The 25,330-nt window shown below is 34.4% G+C and overlaps 1 protein-coding gene across 1 annotated transcript; it reads right to left on the bottom strand.

The window, feature by feature from the left end:
- Window positions 1–762: 762 nt before the first annotated feature.
- Window positions 763–24,331, bottom strand: LOC311185421 (NKG2-F type II integral membrane protein-like; the record flags this gene model as incomplete). The annotated part of the gene is made up of 7 exons (XM_084256047.1): window positions 763–867; window positions 1,946–2,097; window positions 2,592–2,648; window positions 3,132–3,230; window positions 23,096–23,173; window positions 23,666–23,761; window positions 24,145–24,331. 7 exons carry the CDS (start codon window positions 24,329–24,331, stop codon window positions 763–765), a joined length of 774 nt encoding a protein of 257 aa, XP_084112173.1.
- Window positions 24,332–25,330: the final 999 nt, after the last annotated feature.

Here is a 25,330-nt window from a genome sequence, read left to right as displayed (position 1 = left end):
CCTGTAATAAAGAAAAAATGCATAATTCTGTTGTTATATAATGTTGGGGCAAACCAAGAAACCATGGCATTTCTTTTGATTGCAATACAAACATATTGTGAAAATGGATGAAGACGATTTTCATAGAATATTTGTAAGAGTTATCAGTTAGACAAACTGAGATGTCCTTTCTTCAATATTTATCAAGATTCCACTCACATTCAACACCATTCTTCATGTCTATTATTTAAATCAAATGCACTAGATCCAGTCATCTATTTTTGGGCATGATGTGGTACATATATACCATGGAATATTACTCAGCATTCAAAAAAGATAAACACATGCAATTTGCAGCAACATGGATGGCACTGGAAGGGATCATGCTCAGCGAAATAAGCCAAAAAGAAAAAGAAAAATACTGGATGGTCTCACTCATAGCAGGAATCTAGAAAACTTAAATAAGGGACCAGGAAATCGAATAACTATAAGAAAGTGAAAATCAAAATCAACAAAAAACTACGAACCAGAGACACTTTTAGGGGGGCGGAGGTGGTAGAAGAGGGATTGGGGTCAGAATAGGGGGGCTGCAATTGTATGGGGAATATAAAAATAAAATTTATTATTAAAAAAAATCTTGTAAAAAAATAAATAAATCAAATGCACTAATATCATTCTTCTTATATTCCTTTTCATACCTTTCTTCTCAAAGTTCATAAGGGTGGGGAAAAATGACAAACAATGGCATTTTTAAATTGTATTATCATATTATTTAAATAAAACTTACTCTAGGTGTGAAGTTGACCCATTTACAAATGTCCATGGCTGATCGCTGTCATTACGGTAGACTCCAATCCATGACGAAACTGACATGGAGTTCATAAATTTCTATTCAAACATAAAGAATTTTCACTTACAAAGGAATGATGAAAGGCTTCGTTTTAATTAAAAACATAAATAATGTGTTCTTTAACAAGATCCTACTTTTTCAGAATGAAGGGCAGATTCCAATCTCATACCACATACACGTAGTGTGCTGAAAACTATTGTACATAGTGCCACAAACTCTTACGAGAACATCATCATTCTATAACATGTGCTCCTAATGTTTTATACTTAGTAACTTCACTCTTCTTGTCATGTGAACAAGGACAATTCTGACCTATGCCTGAGGACTGTAGCACCAACCTGCAACAGGAGGAGGCTCAGGCCAGCCTTTTCCCATAACTAAGGAGACCCTATCACTAAGGATACTGAACCCAAGAATTTCTTTATCTCTCAGCAGGTGACACGCACACCTCATCCCTGACACAGAAAACAGACTGGGTTTAACATGTTATATCATAAAACTCTGCAGTGAAAATTGGCAAACAGCAGATAAATGCAACATACAGATGAATTACCGACAAATTATAGGGGTGTGATGAGACAGGAACTAAGTATATACCATGTGATTGCATTTCAGTTCATAAACAAGAAAAGAGAACTATGAAATTAAAAGTCAAGTCAGTGGTTAATAATCAGACAGCAGGAGCGAGGAGAAAGAGACATTATGTCTGGGGTGCTCTGGGGGCTGGGACTTCTATTCAGGATCTGCTCTGCAGGCACAATTTTCATTCACTTGGTGATTAATCTTCCCAATCACAATATGCTTGCCTTTCTTGATGTGTATTAAACTGCAATATTTATTTAATATACACACCCACATATCTATAATATATACACACATACACATATATAAAATATATATATTAGAAATATTGTTCTATAAGAAGGTCAAGATCAGGATTTTTCAAGTGTACATTAATGGGTCAAAGATTTTTTGTAAAATCCACAATAGACAATGGAACATTATACAAACTTAAAAATAAACTACAAATTTGGACAAAAATATGCGTGAAATTTATAAATATAAATTTGACAGGAATAAGTCTTCAATAAAGTGGTTGGACACTGAAAGTCTTACCATTTCTTCCTCAGTGTCTATGTAGAGCAGCTGAGACTTGTTACTCTGACAGACCTTCACGCTCTCCTTCCAGGTTTTTTGTTCAGCACTAAAGTAATGGCAGTTGTTGGAGTACGTAAACCACCCCTTTGGACAAGGGCCACGATGACATGCTGAAGAGAGATTATGAATTATTCCCTAAAATTATTTGTGTTTAATAAAATAAGGCATATCATATGCATGTCGAAATGAACAATCATGTGCATAACACAGGCACACACTTCACAGCTGGTGCATACAACACACACTCACAGAGAAAGGGGAAGCTTTTCATGCTATAATTTATGTGCCCATATGAACAAAACTCACACAATAAATATCCATGTAAATGTCCTGACATAGTAAATAAAGTCATTTTTTAATAGTAAAATTGCTTATACATATAATAGCAGCAGGATATGAGCCAATTGGCCACATGGGTGTGGGGGTTCTAAGTAAATTTTCTTCCTGTTGTTGGATATGATGAACCCCTCCTATTATCATCATTCATGAACATTTATTATTTGACTTTATAATGTATGTTCTAACAGAAAATTTGTTACAATTATTACAAGTCTAACATATATATAAACTGTACTAAAATCAGAATTTGGAAATCTTTGTGTACCTTTCTGGCTGTTTATTACTGCGGAGGAATCACTCCTCTCTGGATCTTCAGTAGTAGCTAGAAAAAACAATTAATCCTTATAAAAATGAATAGCGTTCTCAATAAATACTAATCAGTATACTATTTCTAAGTTAGAGATGCTGTATGCTGGTATGGTTATAGAAATACTCTATAATACAGTACTTTCTCTGAAAATTAATAAAAGAATAAATCTTTGGGGGAAAATACTGCAGAAATTTAGAGTCAATTTTCACCATCTCCTACAGTGTTACCAATTATCAAAAATAAATTCATAGTTCTCAATTGGGTCTCTCAGTTTCCTAAAGTGTGTGTCATTGAATCATGATATATGAATCTATAAACTAATCTTCATAATCATTCTGCGTATTTACACTTTGACAAATTCAGAACAACAATTCAACACTTAATTAAAACCATACATTAAAAATGAATGTTCTCCTTAATGTCTGAACATTTTTATAGCACTAGTAACCATCAAGTGTAAACTATGTCACTAATAATCTTTCAAAATTGTCTTACCAGGAATAAGGCATATGGTTTTTACTACAGTGGACACCAAGACCAGGCAGACGATCCCCAGGACCTCAGCAGCAATCTGCCCTGGAGGTAATGGTGTGTCTGCAGGGAGAGAAATGGAAGCACAGGTTAAAAATGGAGACAAATGTTGACAGTTTACAGATGCGAGAACCCGCCTGCACAAGGAGTCAAGTATGGAAGGTTGGATCCCAAGCCCACATCTCCCATTGTAATCGTGTCGCCAGAATATTCTGTGTTTCAGGGCCTCCCCGGTGGCGCACCGGTTGAGCGCTGGGCTGCGAAGCTGCCCGCAGCCTCTGCAGCACGGGGTTCGATCCCGGCCACGGGGCGAGGGCGAGGGTCCCACATGGCGCGCAGACCTCTCCTGCCGCCCGCTGCTCCCCTCAGCAGTGTATTTCGGCACTTCTGCCTGCTTTGCTCCCTGCTCTGGCTCTGGTGAATTATCTCACCCTCCCACGCTTCTGACTGTTCCCAGTGCATGCATGCATGCATGCATAAATAAATAAATCTTAAAAAAAATATTCTGCGTTTCAACAACTGGAATAAATTTGTCCTTACAATTCATATTAGAATGACATAGTCATATTTCAAGCTTAAACTCTCACATGGGAAAACTCTGTGAGCTTATCCCCTACTCTTTCCGCACACCAGCGTCCCAATCACACAGCCCAGAGCAGTTACATGTGTGTCTATTAAATGTTTTATTTTTGCATGCGTAGTACTTGTCATTCCCTTGAAGGTCCTGAATAGTATTTTGAAGATGTCCTTCCACAGAGGTTATTTACTATTCTGTTGATGAAGTGGAGCTTCATGTGCCCTTACCTTTCATTTGCTGTCCTCTTGGGTGCAGATTCACCTCTGGGTAGCTCTCTGTTTGGTCATTCATCCTTGCAGCTGAGTAGTGTCAGCGACTGTGCTCTCCGATAGCTGCAGGCAAGTCTTAACTAAACGCTGTGCATGATGACCAGATCCCTAGTGTAGTCAGGTGGGCGGAGCATGTAGGTAATAAACTCATACTGCAGTTGAATGATGGACAAGTAAGACTAAAATTTCCTTAGACTTAAAAAATGTGTTGCATAATAAGAAATAATTTTAAAAATGCTATTTTATTTTTCACATCATTGTAATGTTTTGGGGAAATAGAAGAACAAATATTAATGGCGTAAAGTTCACAAATAATAACATCCACATTTATTAAAGTCATCATCCATAAAATATTTTGAAACTATCAGAATAATGTCTTAACATGCTGTATGAGAAAATGATGTGCTAATCTGTACTATTTTTAATGTATTGATAATTATATGGACATTCTATAGTGTGCAATAGTTGTGTTAGAATATGTATTAATTCCCTGCTCTAAATTACCTTTATATCGTGAATAAAATTTATTATTAAAAGGAACTAGAGGTTAAAATAAAATATTTTCTCAAAATATTATAGAGTTCTAAGAAATCATTAAAATTTTGAGGAATAGTTACTATATAGAATATGTGACATTAACTTCTTGAAATCCTAAACAATATTGACAAGGCAAAGATTTTGAAATGACATTTATTTTATACAAGAAGTTGATAAATGAGTGATTGGAAAAGAGAAAAAAGAAAAAAATCTTTCAGGGGGCAATGCTGTTGGCTCAAACTTCCAGACGGATTTTAATTGTAATAAAACAGAGAATGCAATTTAGTAATGGAATCAATGAGCTCCACAGAGAGTGAAATCTGAAATTAATTCTGGCTTTGAAACCTACAAAAGTTATGTAGAGTATACTAATTTTGTTTTGCTTACAAATCTAAAACTGGAATAAAAACATATAAGATATACATGTAAATCACTAATTTTTAACCTGCCCTTTCTAAGCTCAGTTATTTTATTTTGTGTTCTGACAAACTGACAAAGTTATTTCTGATTCATATCAGTTAGACCATATAGCATAGTTCCTTAGACAGGAGTCTCTATCAGCGTTGTTGTATTTTGGTAATGTTTAGTTCAATTTAATTAAAAAAAAAGACTTTTGATATTTTATAAGTAAGTTAGAATTTTGTGGACTATTAATTCTCATTTGTATAAACAATTAAATTAGTTTTATTAAGATGAAGAAAGTGTATGAGGAATTACATTTGACCTTCCTGATTAAAGGAATTAATTTTAAGAATCTATGTTTAAAGGCTAGACTAAATAAATGATACATGTTATTTTATCTGTACTGATTGCAAATTCCAGAATAAACAGTTGCCTGTCACAATGCTTATGGGATTTCAGCCAGGACTGTATTGATTGAAAAAACAAATTATCCTTGAATATATGCACTTGAGGAAATCTGTACAGTAAATAACTTGCATATTTAAGATAACCCATAATATTTTTCATATTTATGCTTATTTTCCTACCCTGAATTATACAATAAAGATATCGATGTTCTTTATAATTTGATTGCACAGCAATGTTGTATCATATACAGCATTTGTGATCAATGAGATGAGCTTTTAGAGAGAGAGGAGAGTAGGAACACATACCTTCTCTAGTCCAAAGAGTGGCGTATCCGCTTGTGGGATAACTGGTTACTCATGGAAACAAACAAAATCTGTGGTTTACACTGTGTGATGGTGCAGAGTGAAACAATACTGGAAAAAAGTACATTTCTTGTCAAAGTGTTTCTTAAAACTTGAACAGGAAATCGTAGCTATTGTGAGGGCAGTTTCTCATCACACACCTCCAGAGCAGAGGAGAATGAACTTGTAATGTGTCATTTAGTTTGTCCATTGAAGGCCTCTAAGAAATTGTCTTCCTATTCTAAAAGATATAAGGGAGCAAAAGGTCTTAACCATACTTGGCTGTTAAATTGCTTCCATCTCAACCATGAACACATGAAAACTTTAGTTAACTGTCTAGGAGATATTTCACTGCTAGACAAGGTTGCTGAGTCTTGCCATTACATTTAATTTTCTTATACTCTCATGTGTCAGTTCTATTTTAATGGAAACATTGTAAAACCATAATCCCCTAAGTAATATGTATTTGCAAAATAGTAAGTAATATGTATTTACAAAAAGTCTGTACTTTCAAGGAATATGTGTTGTAAATATGACAAAAGTCTGACTCCAACTGTTCAGGGGAAAAAGACTCGATTTTTTTATAAAATATCACTTAACCATATATTGGAGGACAGAAAAAGTAAGTTTTTTTTTAAAGATTTATTTATTCATGCATACAAGAACTGGGGGGGGGGTAAGTCAGAGGTGTAGTAGATGCGGGAGGATGAGAAGATTCACACCAGAGATAGAGTAGGAGCACAACAGGTAAACTGACTGAAATATGCTGTTGAGGGGTGCAGAGGGAGAGACAGGAGAGGTCTGCACCACATGGGTAGCTCCCGGAAGGCCGGGGATCAAAACGTGCTCCAGAAACTAAGGATAGCGTCACAATTCTGTGCTTAACCCCTTGTGCCACCAAGGATCCTCAGAAAAAGTAGGTTTTTAAATCACAAATTCACGCTAGCCATTATTAAAAGAAATGTAAAATATTCTAGTTTCAAAGAAAATTCTGAGTCAAATAAAATAGTAACCATAAAAATGAAATTCCTACATGATTTTGAATACAGCGATATGTCTATTTTATGAGTCAAAGAGATGATAATAATGTATGTTCACAACATATTAATCAGAAGGAAAATATGAAAGTAATATTCTATCTTTTGAACTCAAATGCCTTAAGTGCATATATCGCTCAAAATTGAAAGGGCATAAATCTGAGCATGCATCCAAGAAACTGAAAATGGCAAAGCAAAAAATAAGTAAAATTTGTCTAAAACACAATAGAAGAAAAATAAATAGCCCAAACACATGACAAAAACAAAATTGTTAAGGAGTATGAACAAAGCAAACGTATTCTCATTGTAAAAACTTAATAACAGCAATTACACTATTGAAGAAAATAATTGAGAAACTAAGTCTCTAGTACTTAGATTATGTATGAGAAAACCATTATGGTTTTTGTTTTGCTTAAAATATTGGCTAGAGGTGTGGGACGTGAGAGGATTCACCGGAGACTGCGTTGGGAGCAGAACCGGCAGATCTACTGAAATACACACCTACGGGTGGAGCAGGTGAGTCAGGAGAGGTCTGCTGTGCAAAGTGGGTTAGCTCCCTGGCCTGCAATTGAACTCCTGGTGTAGCTCCTGCCCATTGCTTGACAGCACTGAGACTAACCCCTTTGACACCAGGGAGGCCCCCCCCCCATTACGATTTTTAATAGGTACACCAGACAAAAAGCCAGTATTACAAATAGATTTTAATGTCTATATGAAATAGAAAATTTGTAGAAAATGTAATCACCAAAAAACTGTACAGCAAATAGTTCTACCTGAAGAAACTTCTCATGAGATAGAGCTACTGAATTTTTACATAAAACTCCCCTAAAACAGGTTTACATGCTCAGATGAAATCATCAGTGAAATGACACTTACATACCACAGTGCTTTTACACAAAGGCCTCGAGCTAGTAGAAAAACAGGAATCCTTTTTACAGTAGCCTTGGTACATACATGTCAAACATGTCGCTGTAAATTGAAATGTAGTATAATTTTGTTTTGTGAATAAGAAAGAAAAATGATGATCTAAATAAAATATATACATGGATGAAAAAACACACAGAATGATTGCTATAGTTTTATTTCAAAAATGCAAGATGATCTTATATTTCAAAGAAATAAAGATAATATAATTCATAAACATTTCATAAACATATCACATTCCCATTCATGCAAAATGAATAGAAACATAACATCAAACTTAAAAAAACTTTACAAAAAATAATATGATGGAATTACATTAATTTGAGAGTGATGATGACAAAGCTACAATAAACTTCATCTCTAAGAATAAATATTGAAATGTATCTCCCTAAAATGGGAATACACAGAGATCAATCATGGTAACTTCTATTCAGTATTGGATGTAAAATTCTGATCTGTAAAAAGCCAGTTAAAAAAAAGGAATTGTACTTGGAAAGAAGAAACAAAGTGTGATTATTTACAATAAGTACTTATTTACATCAAAATTAATGATTTTTATATTCATATACTAGATTCCTATTTTAGATTTATAGATAAATACATAAAGAGAACAAACACATTGCATATAAATCAATGAGCCAACTTCAGTTGTATTGCTTTTTACAGCACTAAAGATTGCTAACAGACATTCTAGACATTTTAAAATAAGATGCCATTACAAAAGCATAACATCATTTCCCTATGACATCTGTAAAAAATGCAAAGCATAATAGAGAAAAAAATGAAATTTAAGGAAGGATTAAGGTTGATGTAGATTGAAAGAATAAATATGGTAAAGATGACTAAGCTCCAAATTACTTTAAAGATTAAATGTTTTCAAACATCACAGAATTCTAAAAAAAACTTTATTGAGATATAATTTATAAAGCATAAATTTCAACCATTCAAAATGCATAAATCAAAGATATTTAGCATATTCAGAGTTTGCAAATGCCACTACTCAGCACTGAAAAATGCTCATTACTTCATAAAGAAACAGGGAACCAATATGTGGTCAGTTCCTCATCCCATCTACCCTCAGTCCCTGGAAACCCCCAGTCCAGTTTCTGTATCTAAGAGTTTGCCATAAAATATAAATGGACTCACACAAAATATGGTCTTTTGAAGGTAGGATGCCACAAATGAAATGCTGAACAAAAAATGTAATGCTATCTGTACTTTTTTTGTGCACTGTATATTTGAACAATTATTTTTAAAAAAATGTCATGAAAACAAAACCAATTTTAATATTCATTTCTTGAAATAGAATGTTATCCAGGAAAGGCACATATTAGATAACACTAGCTGCAATAAATATTGGCAAGGATGTGGTGAAACATGAAGTCACCTATGTGCTGGTGGGAGTGCAAATTGGTTAACAGCCAGAGTCCAGCTCCAGTGAACAGGGATGAGAGAGGAATCTGATTGAATGGAGGAAATAATAAAGAAATGACAGGCACAAATAGAGTTTAAGAGAAGCAGGACCCAGGGACCCAAGGCCTCTCATTTGTGCTTAAGTGTCCTGAGTGCCTGGTGCAATTCGTTTTTATTGATACAAGCAGCCCCCCTCTATCCTCAGGTGAGGTACTAGACAATGAAGGATTCTCTTATCATTTGGCCTTGTCTGGGCACACATTCACCACCCAGGTTCTGCACCATCAGGTGATTCTCTTTCTTTTTCTAATCTAGTTTGTCCCCCAGAGATAGCTTCGCAGACAAGAAAAACTTCCTGATCTGTACATGGGCCAGTCTTCCGACCAAGTTGATCAGTTTTTTGACCATGAACAGTTTTCTTGCCATGACCTTGATGTTTTCCTTGTCTCAGCACTGCATGCCTTAGGGATCTCCAACAGTTAACAGCTATGGAAAGCTGTATGGAGTTTCCTCAGTCTACTAAAAATGGAGCTGCCATATAACCCAGCAATTCTACTCCTAGGGATCTACCCAAAAGACACAAAAACATTAATTCAAAAGAATACCTCCACCCCTATGTTTATCGCAGCACTATTTATAATAGGTAAGAAATGGAAACAAACCCAAATGCCCAAAAATGCCCAGATGACTGGATCAAGAAGATGTGACCCAATGGAATATTATTCAACAATCAAAAAAAGATAAACTAATGCCACTCACAGCAACATGGATAGAGCTAGAAGGGATTATGCTCAGTGAAGTAAGTCAGAAGGAAAAAGAAAAATATCGGATGGTTTCACTATATAGAAATATAGGAGAACTAAATAAGACATCAGGGGAAAGAAATCACAAAAATAAAAAAAAAACACAGCACAACAAAACAAAAATAAACTGACAACTATACATCAGAGACATTCTGCAGGGAAGGGATAGAGAGAGGAATAAAAAAGAAGGTGGGAAGAACAGAAGGAACTATGGTGATGGTGCAAGTGTGAATTGGTGGCGGAAATTCTATGGGGACTACACGTGAGAAAAGAAAGCAAACATTATAAAAAAGAACAATGATGTAAAATTTATATAAATAAATAAATTATTTTTTAAAAATTTACCCAAATAAATACAAACTTAGTTTTTTTTTTTAATATAAACTTATGCTTGCAATAATACATATTTGGAACTTCACAGTCCTCTGCATAATGTTCATTTTGTAGCATCACACGGTGAGAATTACCAGATGATGAGTCTCTTATTCTGAAATAAAGACAAATGTATAATTCTGTTGTTATATAACATTGGGATAAATCAAGAACAATAGCTTATTCTCTTGATTGCAATAGAAGTATAATTTGAAAATAGATAAAGACAATTTTCATAGAATTTTTGTAAGAGTTGGGAGTTAGACACACTGAGCTGTCCTTTCTTCAATATTTTTCAAGATTCCATTAACATTCAACAACATTCTTCATGTCTATAATTGAAATCAAATGCACTAATATGATTCTTCTTATGTCCTTTTCATACCTTTCTTTTCTTAGGTAACATTATTTAAATAAACTTACTGTAGTTGAGAAGTTGACCCATTTAATAGCATCCATGACTGATGACTGCCATTACGGTAGACTCCAATCCATGACAAAACTGATATGGAGTTCATAAATAGCTATTCAAACATAAAGAATTTTCACTGACATAGGAATGATGAAAGGATTCCTTTAAAAAAAAAACTAAAAAAAACAAAAAACAAAAACACAAGCAATATGTGATTTCCCAATACCCTACACTTTCAGAATGAAGTGCAGATTCCAACCTCACACCACATATACACAGTGTGCTGAAAACTATCGTGCATGATGCCACAAACTCTCACCAGTACATCATCATTACATAACAGGAGCTCCTAAACATTTATACTTAGGAACTTCACTCTTCTTGTATGTAAACAAGGAAAATCTGAGCCAGGCCGGTAGCCTGTCAGCACCAACCTGCACCAGGAGGAGGCTCAGGGCAGCCATTCCCCACTGATGTGAGGGGTCCTGTCCAGCAACCGTAGGGCAACCTGACAAGGGCGATGCCTCAGGACAGTGACAACAGTCAGCAGCCAGGACTCACTTCACCTCCCACCACCAGGGACTCATGAGCAGGGCTGGTAGGGTGGCACTGGGAAAACTAAGGGGACCCTCTGACTGAAAATAAAGAACCCAGAAAGTTTCTTTATCTCTGAGAACTGACATACCCCACACTTGACACATCAAAAAGAATGGATTGTAAAATGGTATATCATAAAAGCTGCAGTGAAAATTAGCAAACAACACATAAATGCAATATGCCAATGAATTAATGAGGAATTATAGGGGAGTGACAGGACAAGAACAAAATTATATACTGTATGATTGCCTTTCAGTTCATAAGCAAGAAAAAGATCTCTGAAATTAAAAGTCAAGTCAGTGGCTAAATAACCAGACATCAGGAGTGAAGAAAGAGAGACAGGGTGTCTCAGGTGTGCTAGGAGCTGGGACTTCTACTCTGAAGATACAATTTTATTGCCTTGGTGATTAATCTGCGGGATCACAACATGCTCGCCTTTCTTGATGTGAATTAAATAGTAATCTTTATTTTACACACACACACACACATATATATATATATATATACACACACACATATAGAAAATATGGTGCTCTGTGAAAGCCAAGAACAGGGTTTTTCAAGTGTGCATTAATGGGTCAAAGAGTTTAATAAAATACCTCAAAGACAGACAAAGAAATGTTATACAAAATTTAAATAAACTACAAATTTTGAACAAAAATATGTATGGATTCTATAAATATAAATTTAACCAGAATAAGTCTTCATCAAAGTGGTTGGGACACTGAAATTCTTACCATTTCTTCTTCAGTGTCTATGTAGAGCAGCTGAGAGTTCATACACTGACAGGCTGTCACGCTCTCCTTCCAGGTTTTTTTTTCAACACTAAAGTAATAGCAGTTGTTGGAGTACATAATCCACTCCTTTGGACAAGGCCAGCAATGGTATTCTGAAGGGAAATCATGAATTATTACCTAAAATTACTTGGATTAATAATATGACATATCATATACACGCTGAGATTTGAACACACATGTCCATAACACATGCACACACCTAACAGCTGGTGCATACAACACACACTCAAGAGAAAAGGTAGCATCTCATGCTATAAATTATGTGCCCATATGTTCCAAACTCACACTAATAATAGCCACTGTATATGTCCTGACAAAGAGCAAATAAAGTCATTTTTAATAATAACATTATTTATACATATAATAGCAGCAGGAGATGAGCCAATTGGCCACATGGGTGTTTAAGTTCGAAGTGAATTTTCTTCCTTTTGTTGGATATGATGAGCCCCTCATATTATCATTATTCAAGAACATTTATTATTTGATTGTGTAATGTATGCTTTACCAAAATATTTGTTACCATTTTGACCTTGGAATAACAAATATACATAATATAAACTGTGTTAACATCAGAATTTTGGAAATCATTGTATACCTTTTTGGCTATTAGAGACTTTTGGGCAATCATTCTGCTCTGAGGAGAAATCATTCTGCTCTGGCTTTTGAGTAGTAGCTAGAAAAATAAGAGAATCCTTATAAAAATTAAAGTTCTCAGTAGTTAATAATCAATTTAATATTCCAAAATTAAAATGAATGTTGGTAATGTTATAATCATAATAATAGAGTTATAATGATAAAGTTGAGTTTCTGAAAAAAATAATAAAAGAATAAAGCTTTGGGGAAAATATCACAAAAATTTAGAGTCAAATTTCACCATCTCCTACAGTGTGTGGTTACTAATTATCAAAAATAAATTCATAATTCTCAATTGTATCCTAAAGCATGTCATTGAATCATGATATGTGAATCTATAAAATAATCTTCATAATCATTATCCATATTTACACTTTGACAAATCCGAACAACAATTCAACACTTAATTAAAATCATACATTAAAAATGAATGTTCTGGGCCTCCCCTGGTGGCGCAGTGGTTGAGCGCTGGGTTGCGAAACTGCCCGCAGCTTCTTCAGCACTGGTTCAATCCCCGGCCACCCACGAGTGTCCCACATGGCACGCAGACCTCTCCTGCCGCCCGCTGCTCCCCTCAGCTGTGTACTTCGTCAGTCTGATTGTTCTGTTCCCCGCTCTGTCTCTGGTGAATTCTCTCACCCTCCTGCTCTTCTGACTGTACCCAGTGCTTGTATAAATAAATAAATAAATCTTTAAAAAAAAAAAAAAGAATGTTCTCCTTAACGTCTGAATATTTTTTAGCACTGGTAACCATCAAGTATAAACCATGTCATTAATAATCTTTCAAAATTGTCTTACTAGGAATAAGGAATATGGTCTTCACTATAGTGGACACCAAGACCAAGCAGACAATCCCCAGGACCTCAGCAGCAATCTGCCCTGGAGGTAATGGTGGGTCTGCAGGGAGAGAAATGGAAACACAGAGAAAAAATGGAGACAAATGATGACAGTTTACAGACATGAAACCCGCCTGCACAAGGAGTCACATCTACAAGGTTGGATCCCAAGTCCACATCTCCCATTGTAATCTTGCCGCCAGAACATGCTGCGTTTCAGTAAACTTAATGCTCTATGAGATGTTGTCAAAGACTCCAGCTCCAACAATGCAGGAGCTAAATTAGTCCTCACATTTCAGATTAAAATGACATAGTCATCTTTCAAGCTCAATCTCTCGCACTTGAAAACTCTGTGAGCTTATCCCCTACTCATTCTGCACACCAGCACCCCAACCATACAGCCTAGAGCAGTTACATGTGTGTTTATTAAATGTTTTATCTTTGCACGCAAAGTACTTGTCATTCCCTTGAAGGTCCTGAGAAATATTTTGAAGATGTCATTGCACAGAGGTTATTTGCTATTCTGTTGATGAAGTGGAGCTTTCAGTGGCCTTACCTTTCCTTTGCTGTCCTCTTGGGTCCGGATTCACTTCTGGGTAGTTCTGTGTTTGCTCATACATCCTTGCAGCTGAGTAGTGTCAGGGACGGAGCTCTCAAATAGCTACAGGCAAGTCTTACTAAACGCTGTGCATGATGACCAGATCCCTAGTGTAGTCACGTGGGCGGAGCATGTAGAGTAATAAACTCATACTGCAGCTGAATAATGGACAAGTTAAGACTAAAATTTCCTTAGAGCTTAAAAAAATGTGTTGCATAATAAGAAATAATTTTTAAAATGTGATTTTATTTTTCACACAATTCTAATGTTTGGGGGAATAGAAGAACAAATATTAATGGCATAAAGTTCACAAATTATAACATCCACACATATTAAAGTCATAATCCATAAAACATTTTGAAACTATCAGAATAATGCTGTATTAGAAAATAGTGTGCTAACCTGTACAATTTTTAGTGTATTGATAATTATATGGAAATTCTACAGTGTGCAATAGTTAGAATATGTAGAATTAATATAATAGAATATGTATTAATTTCCTGCTCTAAATTATCTTTATATTGTGAATAAAATTTATTATTAAAAGGATTTAAAGGTTAAAATAAAATATTTTCTCAAAATATTGTAGAGTTCTAAGAAACCATTAAAATTTTGAGGAATAGATACTATATAGAATATGTGACACTAACTTCTTGAAATTCTAAACAATATTGACAAGGCAAAGATTTTGAAATGACATTTATTTTATACAATAAGTTGGTAAATGAGTGAATGGAAAAGATAAAAAGAAAAAAAATCTTTCAGGGGGCAATGTTGTTGGCTCAAACTTCCAGAAGGATTTTAATTGTAATAAAACAGAGAATGCAATTTAGTAATGGAATCAAAGAGCTCCACAGAGAGTGGAATCTGAAATGAATTCTGGCTTTGAAACTTACAAAAGTTATGTAGAGTATACTAATTTTGCTTACAAATCTAAAACTGGAATAAAATCATATAAGATATACATGTAATTCACAATTTTTAACCTGCCCTTTCTAAGCTCAGTTATTTTATTTAATGTTCTGACAAACTGACAAAGTTATTTCTGATTCATATCAGTTAGACCATATAGCATAGTTCCTTAGACAGGAGTCTCTTTATCAGTGTTGTGTATATTTTGGCTATGTTTAGTTCACTTTAATTAAAAAAAATGATTTTTTTATAAGCAAGTTAGAATTTTATGGACTACTTCATTCTCATTTGTATAAACAATTTTAAATTGGTTTTATTAAGATGAAGAAAGTGTATGAGGCATTACATTTGACCTTCCTGATTAAATGGATTTATTTTAAGAATCTATGTTTAAAGGCTGGACTAAACAATAAATGATATATGTTATTTTGTCTGTACTCATTGCAAATTCTAAAATAAACAGTTGCCTGTCATGATGCTTATGGGATTTCAGACAGAACTGTATTGATTTAAAAGCCAAATTATCCTTGAATATATGCACTTGAGGAAATCTCTACAGTAAATAACTTGCATATTTAAGATAACCTATAATATGCTTCATATTTATGCTTATTTTCCCACCCTGAATTATACAATAAGATATCAATGTTCTCTATAATTTGATTGTACAACAATGTTGTATCATATACAGCATTTGTGATCAATGAGATGAGTTTAGAGAGACAGGAGAGTAGGAACACATACCTTCTCTTGTCCAAAGAGTGGAGTATCCGCTTGTGGGAGACCTGGTTACTCATGGAAGCAAACAAACAAAATTTGTGGCTTACACAGACTCTCTGTGATGGTGCAGAGTGAAACAACACTGGAAAAAAAGTAGATTTCTTGTCAAAGTATTTCTTAAAGCTTGAACAGGAAATCCTAGCTATTGTGAAGGCAGTTTCTCATCACACACCTTCAGAGTAGAGGAGACTGAACTTGTAATGTGTCATTTAGTTTGTCCATTGAAGACCTCTAAGAAATTGTCTTCCTATTCTAAAAGATATCAGGGAGCAAAGGGCTTAAGCATACTTGGCTGTTAAATTGCTTCCATCTCAACCACAATCACACAAAATCTTTAGTTAAGTGTCTAGTAGATGTTTCACTGTTAGACAAGGTTGCTGAGTCTTGCCATTACATATCCTTTTCTTATACTCTCATATGACATTTCTATTTTAATGGAAACATTCTAAAACCGTAATCCCCTAAGTAATATGTATTAAATAAATTGTCACTAATTTTCTGAAGAATTACATTTTCAACTTTATTACAATAGTCCGTTGATCACCAGTTCCCAAGTTTTTCTTCTCTATTTCTCTGTAGTTTTTTAATTTGTAAACAGTTGTTTAGATTTCCACCGATAAAATTTATCTCTTGGTATGGCAAAGGTTTAAAAACAATTAAATTATATCAGCATTTCATGACTGAAATATTTAATATTTGTCAATATGTTTTTCCTTTGTTCATCCTCAAATCATAACATAATCAAAGACAGTGATTATTTACAGAAAGTCTGTACTTTCAAGGAATATGTGTTGTAAATATGACAAAAGTCCAACCCTAACTGTTCAGGGGGAAAAGAGTTGATTTTTTTATAAAATATCACTTAACTAAATATTGGAGGACAGAAAAAGTAAGTTTTTTTTTTTTAAGATTTATTTATTCATGCATACAAGAACTGGGAGGTAAGCCAGAGGTGTAGTACATGCGGGAGGATGAGAAGATTCACACCAGAGATAGAGTGGGGAGCACAACAGGTAGACTGACTGAAATATGCTGTTGAGGGGTTCAGAGGGAGAGACAGAAGAAGTCTGCTGCACCATGTGGGTAGCTCCCTGGAAGGCCAGGGATCAAAACGTGCTCTAGAGGCTAAGGATAGCTTCACAATTCTGTGCTTAACCCCTTGCACCACCAAGGATCCCCTAAAAAAAGTATTTTTTTTAAATCACAAAGTCACACTACTCATTATTAAGAGAAATGTAAAATATTCTAATTTCAAAGAAAATTCTCTAACAGATTCAAATAAAATAGTAACTATAAAAATGAAACCCCACATGACTTTGAATACAGTGATATGTCTGTTTTATGAGTCAAAGAGATGATAATAATGTGTGTTCACAACATATTAATCAGAAGGAAAATATGAAAGTAATATTCTATCTTTTGAATTCAAATGCCTTAAATGCATATATCGCTCAAAATTGAAAGCGCATAAATCTGAGCATGCATCCAAGAAACTGAAAATGGCAAAGCAAAAAATAAGTAAAATTTGTCTAAAACAATAGAAAAAAAAAAATAGCCCAAACACATGACAAAAACAAAATTGTTAAAAAGTATGAACAAAGCAAACATATTCTCATTGTAAAAACTTAATAACAGCAATTACACTATTGAAGAAAACAATTGAGAAACTGTCTTTAGTACCTAGATTATGTATGAGAAAACCATTATGGTTTTTGTTTTGCTTAAAAAAATTATTTTATTTATTTATGCATACAAATAAAGACTAGTGGCTAGAGGTACGGGATGTGTGAGGATTCACCAGAGACAGAGTGTAGAGCAGAACTGGCAGATCTACTGAAATACACACCTAGGGGTGGAGTAGGTGAATCAGGGGAGATCTGCTGTGCAAAGTGGGTTAGCTCCCTGGCCTGGAATTGAACTCCTGGTGTAGCTCCGGCCCATTGTTTGACAGCACCAAGACTAGCTCCTTCGACACCAGGGAGCTCCCCCCCTCCATTACAATTTTTAATAGGTACATCAGACAAAAAGCCAGTATTACAAATCCATTTTAATATTTATATGAAATAGAAAATTTGTAGAAAATGTAATCACCAAAAAACTGTACAGCAAATAGTTCCACCAGAAGAAACTTCACATGAGATAGAGCTACTGAATTTTTACATAAAACTCCCCTAAAACAGGTTTTCATGCTCAGATGAAATCAGCAGTGAAAGAACACTTACACACCACAGTGCTTTTACACAAAGGCCTCGAGCTAGCAGAAAAACAGGAATCCTATTTACAGTAGCCTTGATACATACATATCAAACATGTAGCTGTGAATTAAATGCAGTCTAATTTTGTTTTGTGAATAAGAAAGAAAAATGCTGATCTAAATAAAATATATACATGGTGGAAAAAAACACACAGAATTATTGCTATAGTTTTATTTCAAAAATGCAAGATGATCTTATATTTCAAAGAAATAAAGGTAATATACTTCATAAACATTTTTTGAAAACATATCACATTCCATTGATGCTAAATGAATAGAAACATAACATCAAACTTAAAAAAAAAACTTTACAACAAAGAATGTGATGGAATTACATTATTTTGAGAGTGATTATGACAAAGCTACAATAAACTTCATCTCTAAGAATAAATATTGAAATGTATCTCCCTAAAATGGGAATACACAGAGATCAATCATGGTAACTTCTATTCAGTATTTGATGTAAAATTCTGATCTGTAAAAAGCCAGTTAAAAAAAAGGAATTGTACTTGGAAAGAAGAAACAAAGTGTGATTATTTACAACAAAGTACTTATTTACATCAAAATTAATGATTTTTATATTCATATACTAGATTCCTATTTTAGATTTATAGAAAAATACATAAAGAGAGCAAAAACATTGCATATGAATTAATGAGCCAACTTCAGTTGTATTGCTTTTTACAGCAATAAAGATTGCTAACAGACATTCTAGACATTTTAAAATAAGATGCCATTACAAAAGCATAACATCATTTCCCTATGCCATTTGTAAAAAATACAAAGCATAATAGAGAAAAAAAAATGAAATTGAAGGAAGGATTAAGGTTGATGTACACTAAAAGAATAAATATCGCAAAGATGACTAAGCTCCAAATTACTTTAAAGATTAAATGTTTTCAAACATCACAGAATTCTAAAAAAAAACTTTATTGAGATATAATTTATAAAGCATAAATTTCAACCATTCAAAATGCATAAATCAAAGATATTTAGCATATTCAGAATTTGCAAATGCCACTACTCAGCACTGAAAAATGCTCATTACTTCATAAAGAAACAGGGAACCAATATGTGGTCAGTTCCTCATCCCATCTACCCTCAGTCCTGGCAACCCCCAGTCCAGTTTCTGTATCTAAGAGTTTGCCGTAAAATATAAATGGACTCACTCAAAATATAATCTTTTGAAGGTACGAAGCCACAAATGAAATGCTGAACAAAAAATGTAACGCTATCTGTACTTTTTTCTGTGCACTGTATATTTGAACAATTATTTTTAAAAAAAAGTCATAAAAACAAAATCAATTTTAAGATTCATTTCTTGAAATAGAATGTTATCCAGGAAAGGCACATATTAGATAACACTAGCTGCAATAAATATTGGCAAGGATGTGGTGAAACATGAAGTCACCTATGTGCTGGTGGGAGTGCAAATTGGTTAACTGCCAGAGTCCAGCTCCAGTGAACAGGGATGAGAGAGGAATCTGATTGAATGGAGGAAATGATAAAAAAATGACAGGCACAAATAGAGTTTAAGAGAAGCAGGACCCAGGGACCCAAGGCCTCTCATTTGTGCTCAAGTGTCCTGAGTGCCTAGTGCAATTCGTTTTTATTGATACAAGCAGCCCCCCTCCCCCTTCAGGTGTCTAGTAATCCTTACTAGACAATGAAGGATTCTCTTATCATTTGGCCTTGTCTGGACACACATTCACCACCCAGGTTCTGCACCATCAGGTGATTCTCTTTCTTTTTCTAATCTAGTTTGTCCCCAGACATAGCTTCGCAGACAAGAAAAAACTTCCTGATCTGTACATGGGCCAGTCTTCCGACCACGCTGATCAGTTTTTTGGCCATGACCGGTTTTCTAGCCATGACCTTGATGTTTTCCTTTTCTCAGCACTGCATGCCTTAGGGGTCTCCAACAGTTAACAGCTATGGAAAGCCGTATAGAGTTTCCTCAGTCTACTAAAAATGGAGCTGCCATATAACCCAGCAATTCTACACCTAGGGATCTACCCAAAAGACAAAAAAACATTAATTCAAAAGAATACCTCCACCCCTATGTTTATCGCAGCACTATTTATAATAGGTAAGAAATGGAAACAAACCCAAATGCCCAAAAACAGATGACTGGATCAAGAGGATGTGGCATATAGACACAATGGAATATTATTCAACAATCAAAAAAGATAAACTAATGCCACTCACAGCAACATGGATAGAGCTAGAAGGCATTATGCTCAGTGAAGTAAGTCAGAAGGAAAAAGAAAAATATTGGATGGTTTCACTATATAGAAATATAGGAGAACTAAATAAGACATCAGGGGAAAGAAATCACAACAATAAAAAAAAAAACACAGCACAACAAAACAAAAATAAACTGACAACTATACATCAGAGACATTCTGCAGGGGAGAGAGAGAGAGAGGAAAAAAAAAGAAGGTGGGAAGAACAGAAGGAACTATGGTGATGGTGCAAGTGTGAATTGGTGGTGGAAATTCTATGGGAACTACACCTGAGAAAAGAAAGCAAACATTATAAAAAAGAACAATGATGTAAAATTCCTATAAATAAATAAATCATTTTTTAAAAAAGAAATTTACCCAAATAAATCCAAACTTAGTTTTTTTTTTAATATAAACTTATGCTTGCAATAATACATATTTGGAACTTCACAGTCCTCTGCATAATGTTCATTTTGTAGCATCACACAGTGAGAATTACCAGATGATGAGTCTCTTATTCTGAAATAAAGACAAATGTATAATTCTGTTGTTATATAACATTGGGATAAATCAAGAACAGTAGCTTATTCTTTTGATTGCAATACAAGTATAATTTGAAAATAGATAAAGACAAGTTTCATAGAATTTTTGTAAGAGTTGGGAGTTAGACAAACTGAGCTGTCCTTTCTTCAATATTTTTCAAGATTCCATTAACATTCAACAACATTCTTCATGTCTACAATTGAAATCAAATGCACTAATATGATTCTTCTTATGTTCCTTTTCATACCTTTCTTCTCTTAGGTAACATTATTTAAATAAACTTACTGTAGTTGGGAAGTGGACCCATTTAATAGCATCCATGACTGATGACTGCCATTACGGTAGACTCCAATCCATGACAAAACTGATATGGAGTTCATGAATTTCTATTCAAACATAAAGAATTTTCACTTACATAGGAATGATGAAAGGATTCCTTTTTAAAAATAAAAAACAAAAACACAAGCAATATGTGATTTCCCAATATCCTAGACTTTCAGAATGAAGTGACAGATTCCAACCTCACACCACATACGCACAGTGTGCTGAAAATTATTGTGCATGATGCCACAAACTCTCACCAGTACATCATCGTTACATAACAGGAGCTCCTAAACATTTATACTTAGGAACTTCACTCTTCTTGTATGTAAACAAGGAAAATCTGAGCCAGGCCGGTAGCCTATCAGCACCAACCTGCACCAGGAGGAGGCTCAGGGCAGCCATTCCCCACTGATGTGTGGGGTCCTGTCCAGCAACCGTAGGGCAACCTGACAAGGGCGATGCCTCAGGACAGTGACAACAGTCAGCAGCCAGGACTCACTTCACCTCCCACCACCAGGGACTCATGAGCAGGGCTGGTAGGGTAGCACTGGGAAAACTAAGGGGACCCTCTGACTGAAAATAAAGAACCCAGAAAGTTTCTTTATCTCTGAGAACTGACATACCCCACACTTGACACATCAAAAAGAATGGATTGTAAAATGGTATATCATAAAAATCTGCAGTGAAAATTAGCAAACAACACATAAATGCAATATGCCAATGAATTAATGAGGAATTATAGGGGAGTGACAGGACAGGAACAAAATTTTATACTGTATGATTACCTTTCAGTTCATAAGCAAGAAAAAGATCTCTGAAATTAAAAGTCAAGTCAGTGGCTAAATAACCAGACAGCAGGAGTGAAGAGAGAGAGACAGGGTGTCTCAGGTGTGCTAGGGGCTGGGACTTCTACTCTGAAGATACAATTTTATTGCCTTGGTGATTAATCTGCGGGATCACAACATGCTCGCCTTTCTTGATGTGAATTAAATAGTAATCTTTATTTTACACACACACACACACACACACACACATATATATATATATATACACACACACATAGAAAATATGTTTCTCTGTGAAAGCCAAGAGCAGGGTTTTTCAAGTGTGCATTAATGGGTCAAAGAGTTTAATAAAATACCTCAAAGACATACAAAGAAATGTTATACAAACTTTAAATAAACTACAAATTTTGAACAAAAATATGTATGGATTCTATAAATATAAATTTAACCAGAATAAGTCTTCATCAAAGTGGTTGGGACACTGAAATTCTTACCATTTCTTCTTCAGTGTCTATGTAGAGCAGCTGAGAGTTCATACACTGACAGGCTGTCACGCTCTCCTTCCAGGTTTTTTTTTCAACACTAAAGTAATAGCAGTTGTTGGAGTACATAATCCACTCCTTTGGACAAGGCCAGCAATGGTATTCTGAAGGGAAATTATGAATTGTTACCTAAAATTACTTGGATTAATAATATGACATATCATATACATGCTGAGATTTGAACATACATGTCCATAACACATGCACACACCTCATAGCTGGTGCATACAACACACACTCAAGAGAAAAGGTAGCATCTCATGCTATAAATTATGTGCCCATATGTTCCAAACTCACACTAATAATAGCCACTGTATATGTCCTGACAAAGAGCAAATAAAGTCATTTTTAATAATAACATTATTTATACATATAATAGCAGCAGGAGATGAGCCAATTGGCCACATGGGTATTTAAGTGCTAAGTGAATTTTCTTCCTTTTGTTGGATATGATGAACCCTTCATATTATCATTATTCATGAACATTTATTATTTGATTGTGTAATGTATGCTTTACCAAAATATTTGTTACCATTTTGACCATAGTGTAACAAGTATACATAATATAAACTGTGTTAACATCAGAATTTTGGAAATCATTGTATACCTTTCTGGCTATTAGTGACGTTTGGGCAATCATTCTGCTCTGAGGAGAAATCATTCTGCTCTGGCTTTTTAGTAGTATCTAGAAAAATAAGAGAATCTTTATAAAAATTAAAGTTCTCAGTAATTAAGAATCAATTTAATATTCCAAAATTAGAAATGAATGTTGGTAGTGTTATAATCATAATATTAGAGTTATAATGATAAAGTTGACTTTCTGAAAAAAAAACAACAGAAGAATAAAGCTTTGGGGAAAATATCACAAAAATTTGGAGTCAAATTTTAGCATCTCCTACATGTAGTCACCAAATTTAAAAAAAAAAATTCATAGTTTTCAATAGATTCTTTCAGTCTCTGAAAGCATGACTTTGAATTGTGATACCTGAATCTACATAAAATAATCTCCACAGATAATTCCGCATCTTTGTACTTTTGAGAAGGAGAGATTAACCATTCAACATTCAATTAAACTGATATTAACATATGTTATATTTCTTAATATTATGAAATATTTAAAAGAACTGACAATCATTAAGTGAAACGTTCCGTTATAAAATTTCATAAATGTACCTACAGGAAATAACTCTCATGGGCACAATAATGCATATCAAGACAAGGCAGGTGAGTCCCAAGATCCCAGCAATGCGCTTCTCCAGAGGTGCTGATAGGCCTGCAGGGAGAAAAATGGAAACACTGAGAAAGGACACAAAGAGGCAGGTGTTCCGTTTGCAAGAAAATCTACATGCACAGGGAGACTCATATATAAATTTGGGCCTGAGACCTCTATCTCCCACTGGAATCTTTCCCCCAGAATATACCATTGTTGTGTTTAGTAAACAATACACACATGAGCTATTGCTTTTCAACAATTATAAATTATAAAAATACCTGGCACAAATAGCCATCAGATTTCCTACTAGACTATCATATTCCAATGCCAAATTCTCAGCCTCACAAATGAAAAACATGTCAGTTTATCCCCCATTCTTTGTGCACCTCCACCCCTCTGCATCTCCAAGAATAGTTGTGCTGTGTGTCTACTAAATGTTTTACCTCTGAGGTGACAGGACTTGCCATTCTCCTGAGGATCCCGAGCAGCATTGTGAAGACTTAATTCTGCATAGGTTACTCCCTGCTCCGTTCCAGTAGTGGAGCTTTTGCTCTCTTTAGGTTTCACTTGCGGCCTTTTTGAGACCTTTGCCAGCTTCAGCTCTGCATAGGTGACTCTTTGCTCATTCATCTCTGCTGCTCTGTAAAGTCAGGAACTGTGCTCTGTGATAAATGCTTCTCAGTCTTAAATAAATGGTGTATAGGAGCAGATCACTGTGGGCGGAGTTGAGCAGAGTAATAGACTCGTATTGCAGTTGAACAACACACATATCTGGTCTGAAGTCCTAGAGCACTAAGGTAGTATCACCAGAGGTGGATCCCATCACTCCAACATACAGACAATTATGTAAACAAATATTACCTCAATGAGAAAATTTTAAAAATATGAACTCCTAGGAACTTTACAACTATTTTTCATGAGAGAATAAATATTTTTTCAAAGGATATTCCATGCTGACACAATAGTATTGGTTGGAAAAATGAAAAAAAATTAACCAAAAATGAGAAGTTCATGACCAATATTATCTTTATTAATTTAAAGTCATAGTCCATAGCAGCATCTTAAGGTCACTTGTGTAACTGTATTGAAATCAGAATGATGGCTTAGAAAAAAATGATGTTCCCATTTTTATGTCAATTTTTAAAACTAATAGTTAAAGATTGAAAAGTTCTAATTTGGAGAAATAGCAGTGTTAGCATTTCCTACACTTATTATTTTTATTTAGAAATTTATTGTTATTTATTAAAAGGCGATGAGGTGTTATTAAATTCTCTTATTATTTTCTTTCAAAATATGTCTTTCATTATTGTGATATTCTGAGAAAGTTTTAAAATTTTAAAGAAATTTTTTTATGGCATGCTAAGCTTGTGCAAAACCTAAACAATAATAAAAACAAAACAACAAAAAGTAATATATTAAAATACATAAGTTTAAGTAATACAAGAAATTAGTAATTGATTTAATAGCTAAATAAAAAACCCAATATGATGCATACATTATTGGTTCATTAATTGTTGGACAACATTATTGGTTAAAACTGCCAGAAAGATCCTGTAACTATCCAAGTTAATGAATGCCTTAGTTGTGCAAGCCATTGCAATAAATAAAAAGAAATAACTTTAGTAATTC

This window comes from Talpa europaea (assembly GCF_964194135.1).
Source record: "Talpa europaea genome assembly, chromosome: 15".
Lineage (NCBI taxonomy): Eukaryota > Metazoa > Chordata > Mammalia > Eulipotyphla > Talpidae > Talpa > Talpa europaea.
Note: the sequence above shows the minus strand (reverse complement) of the source record. Positions and strands in the feature narration are given on the sequence as shown.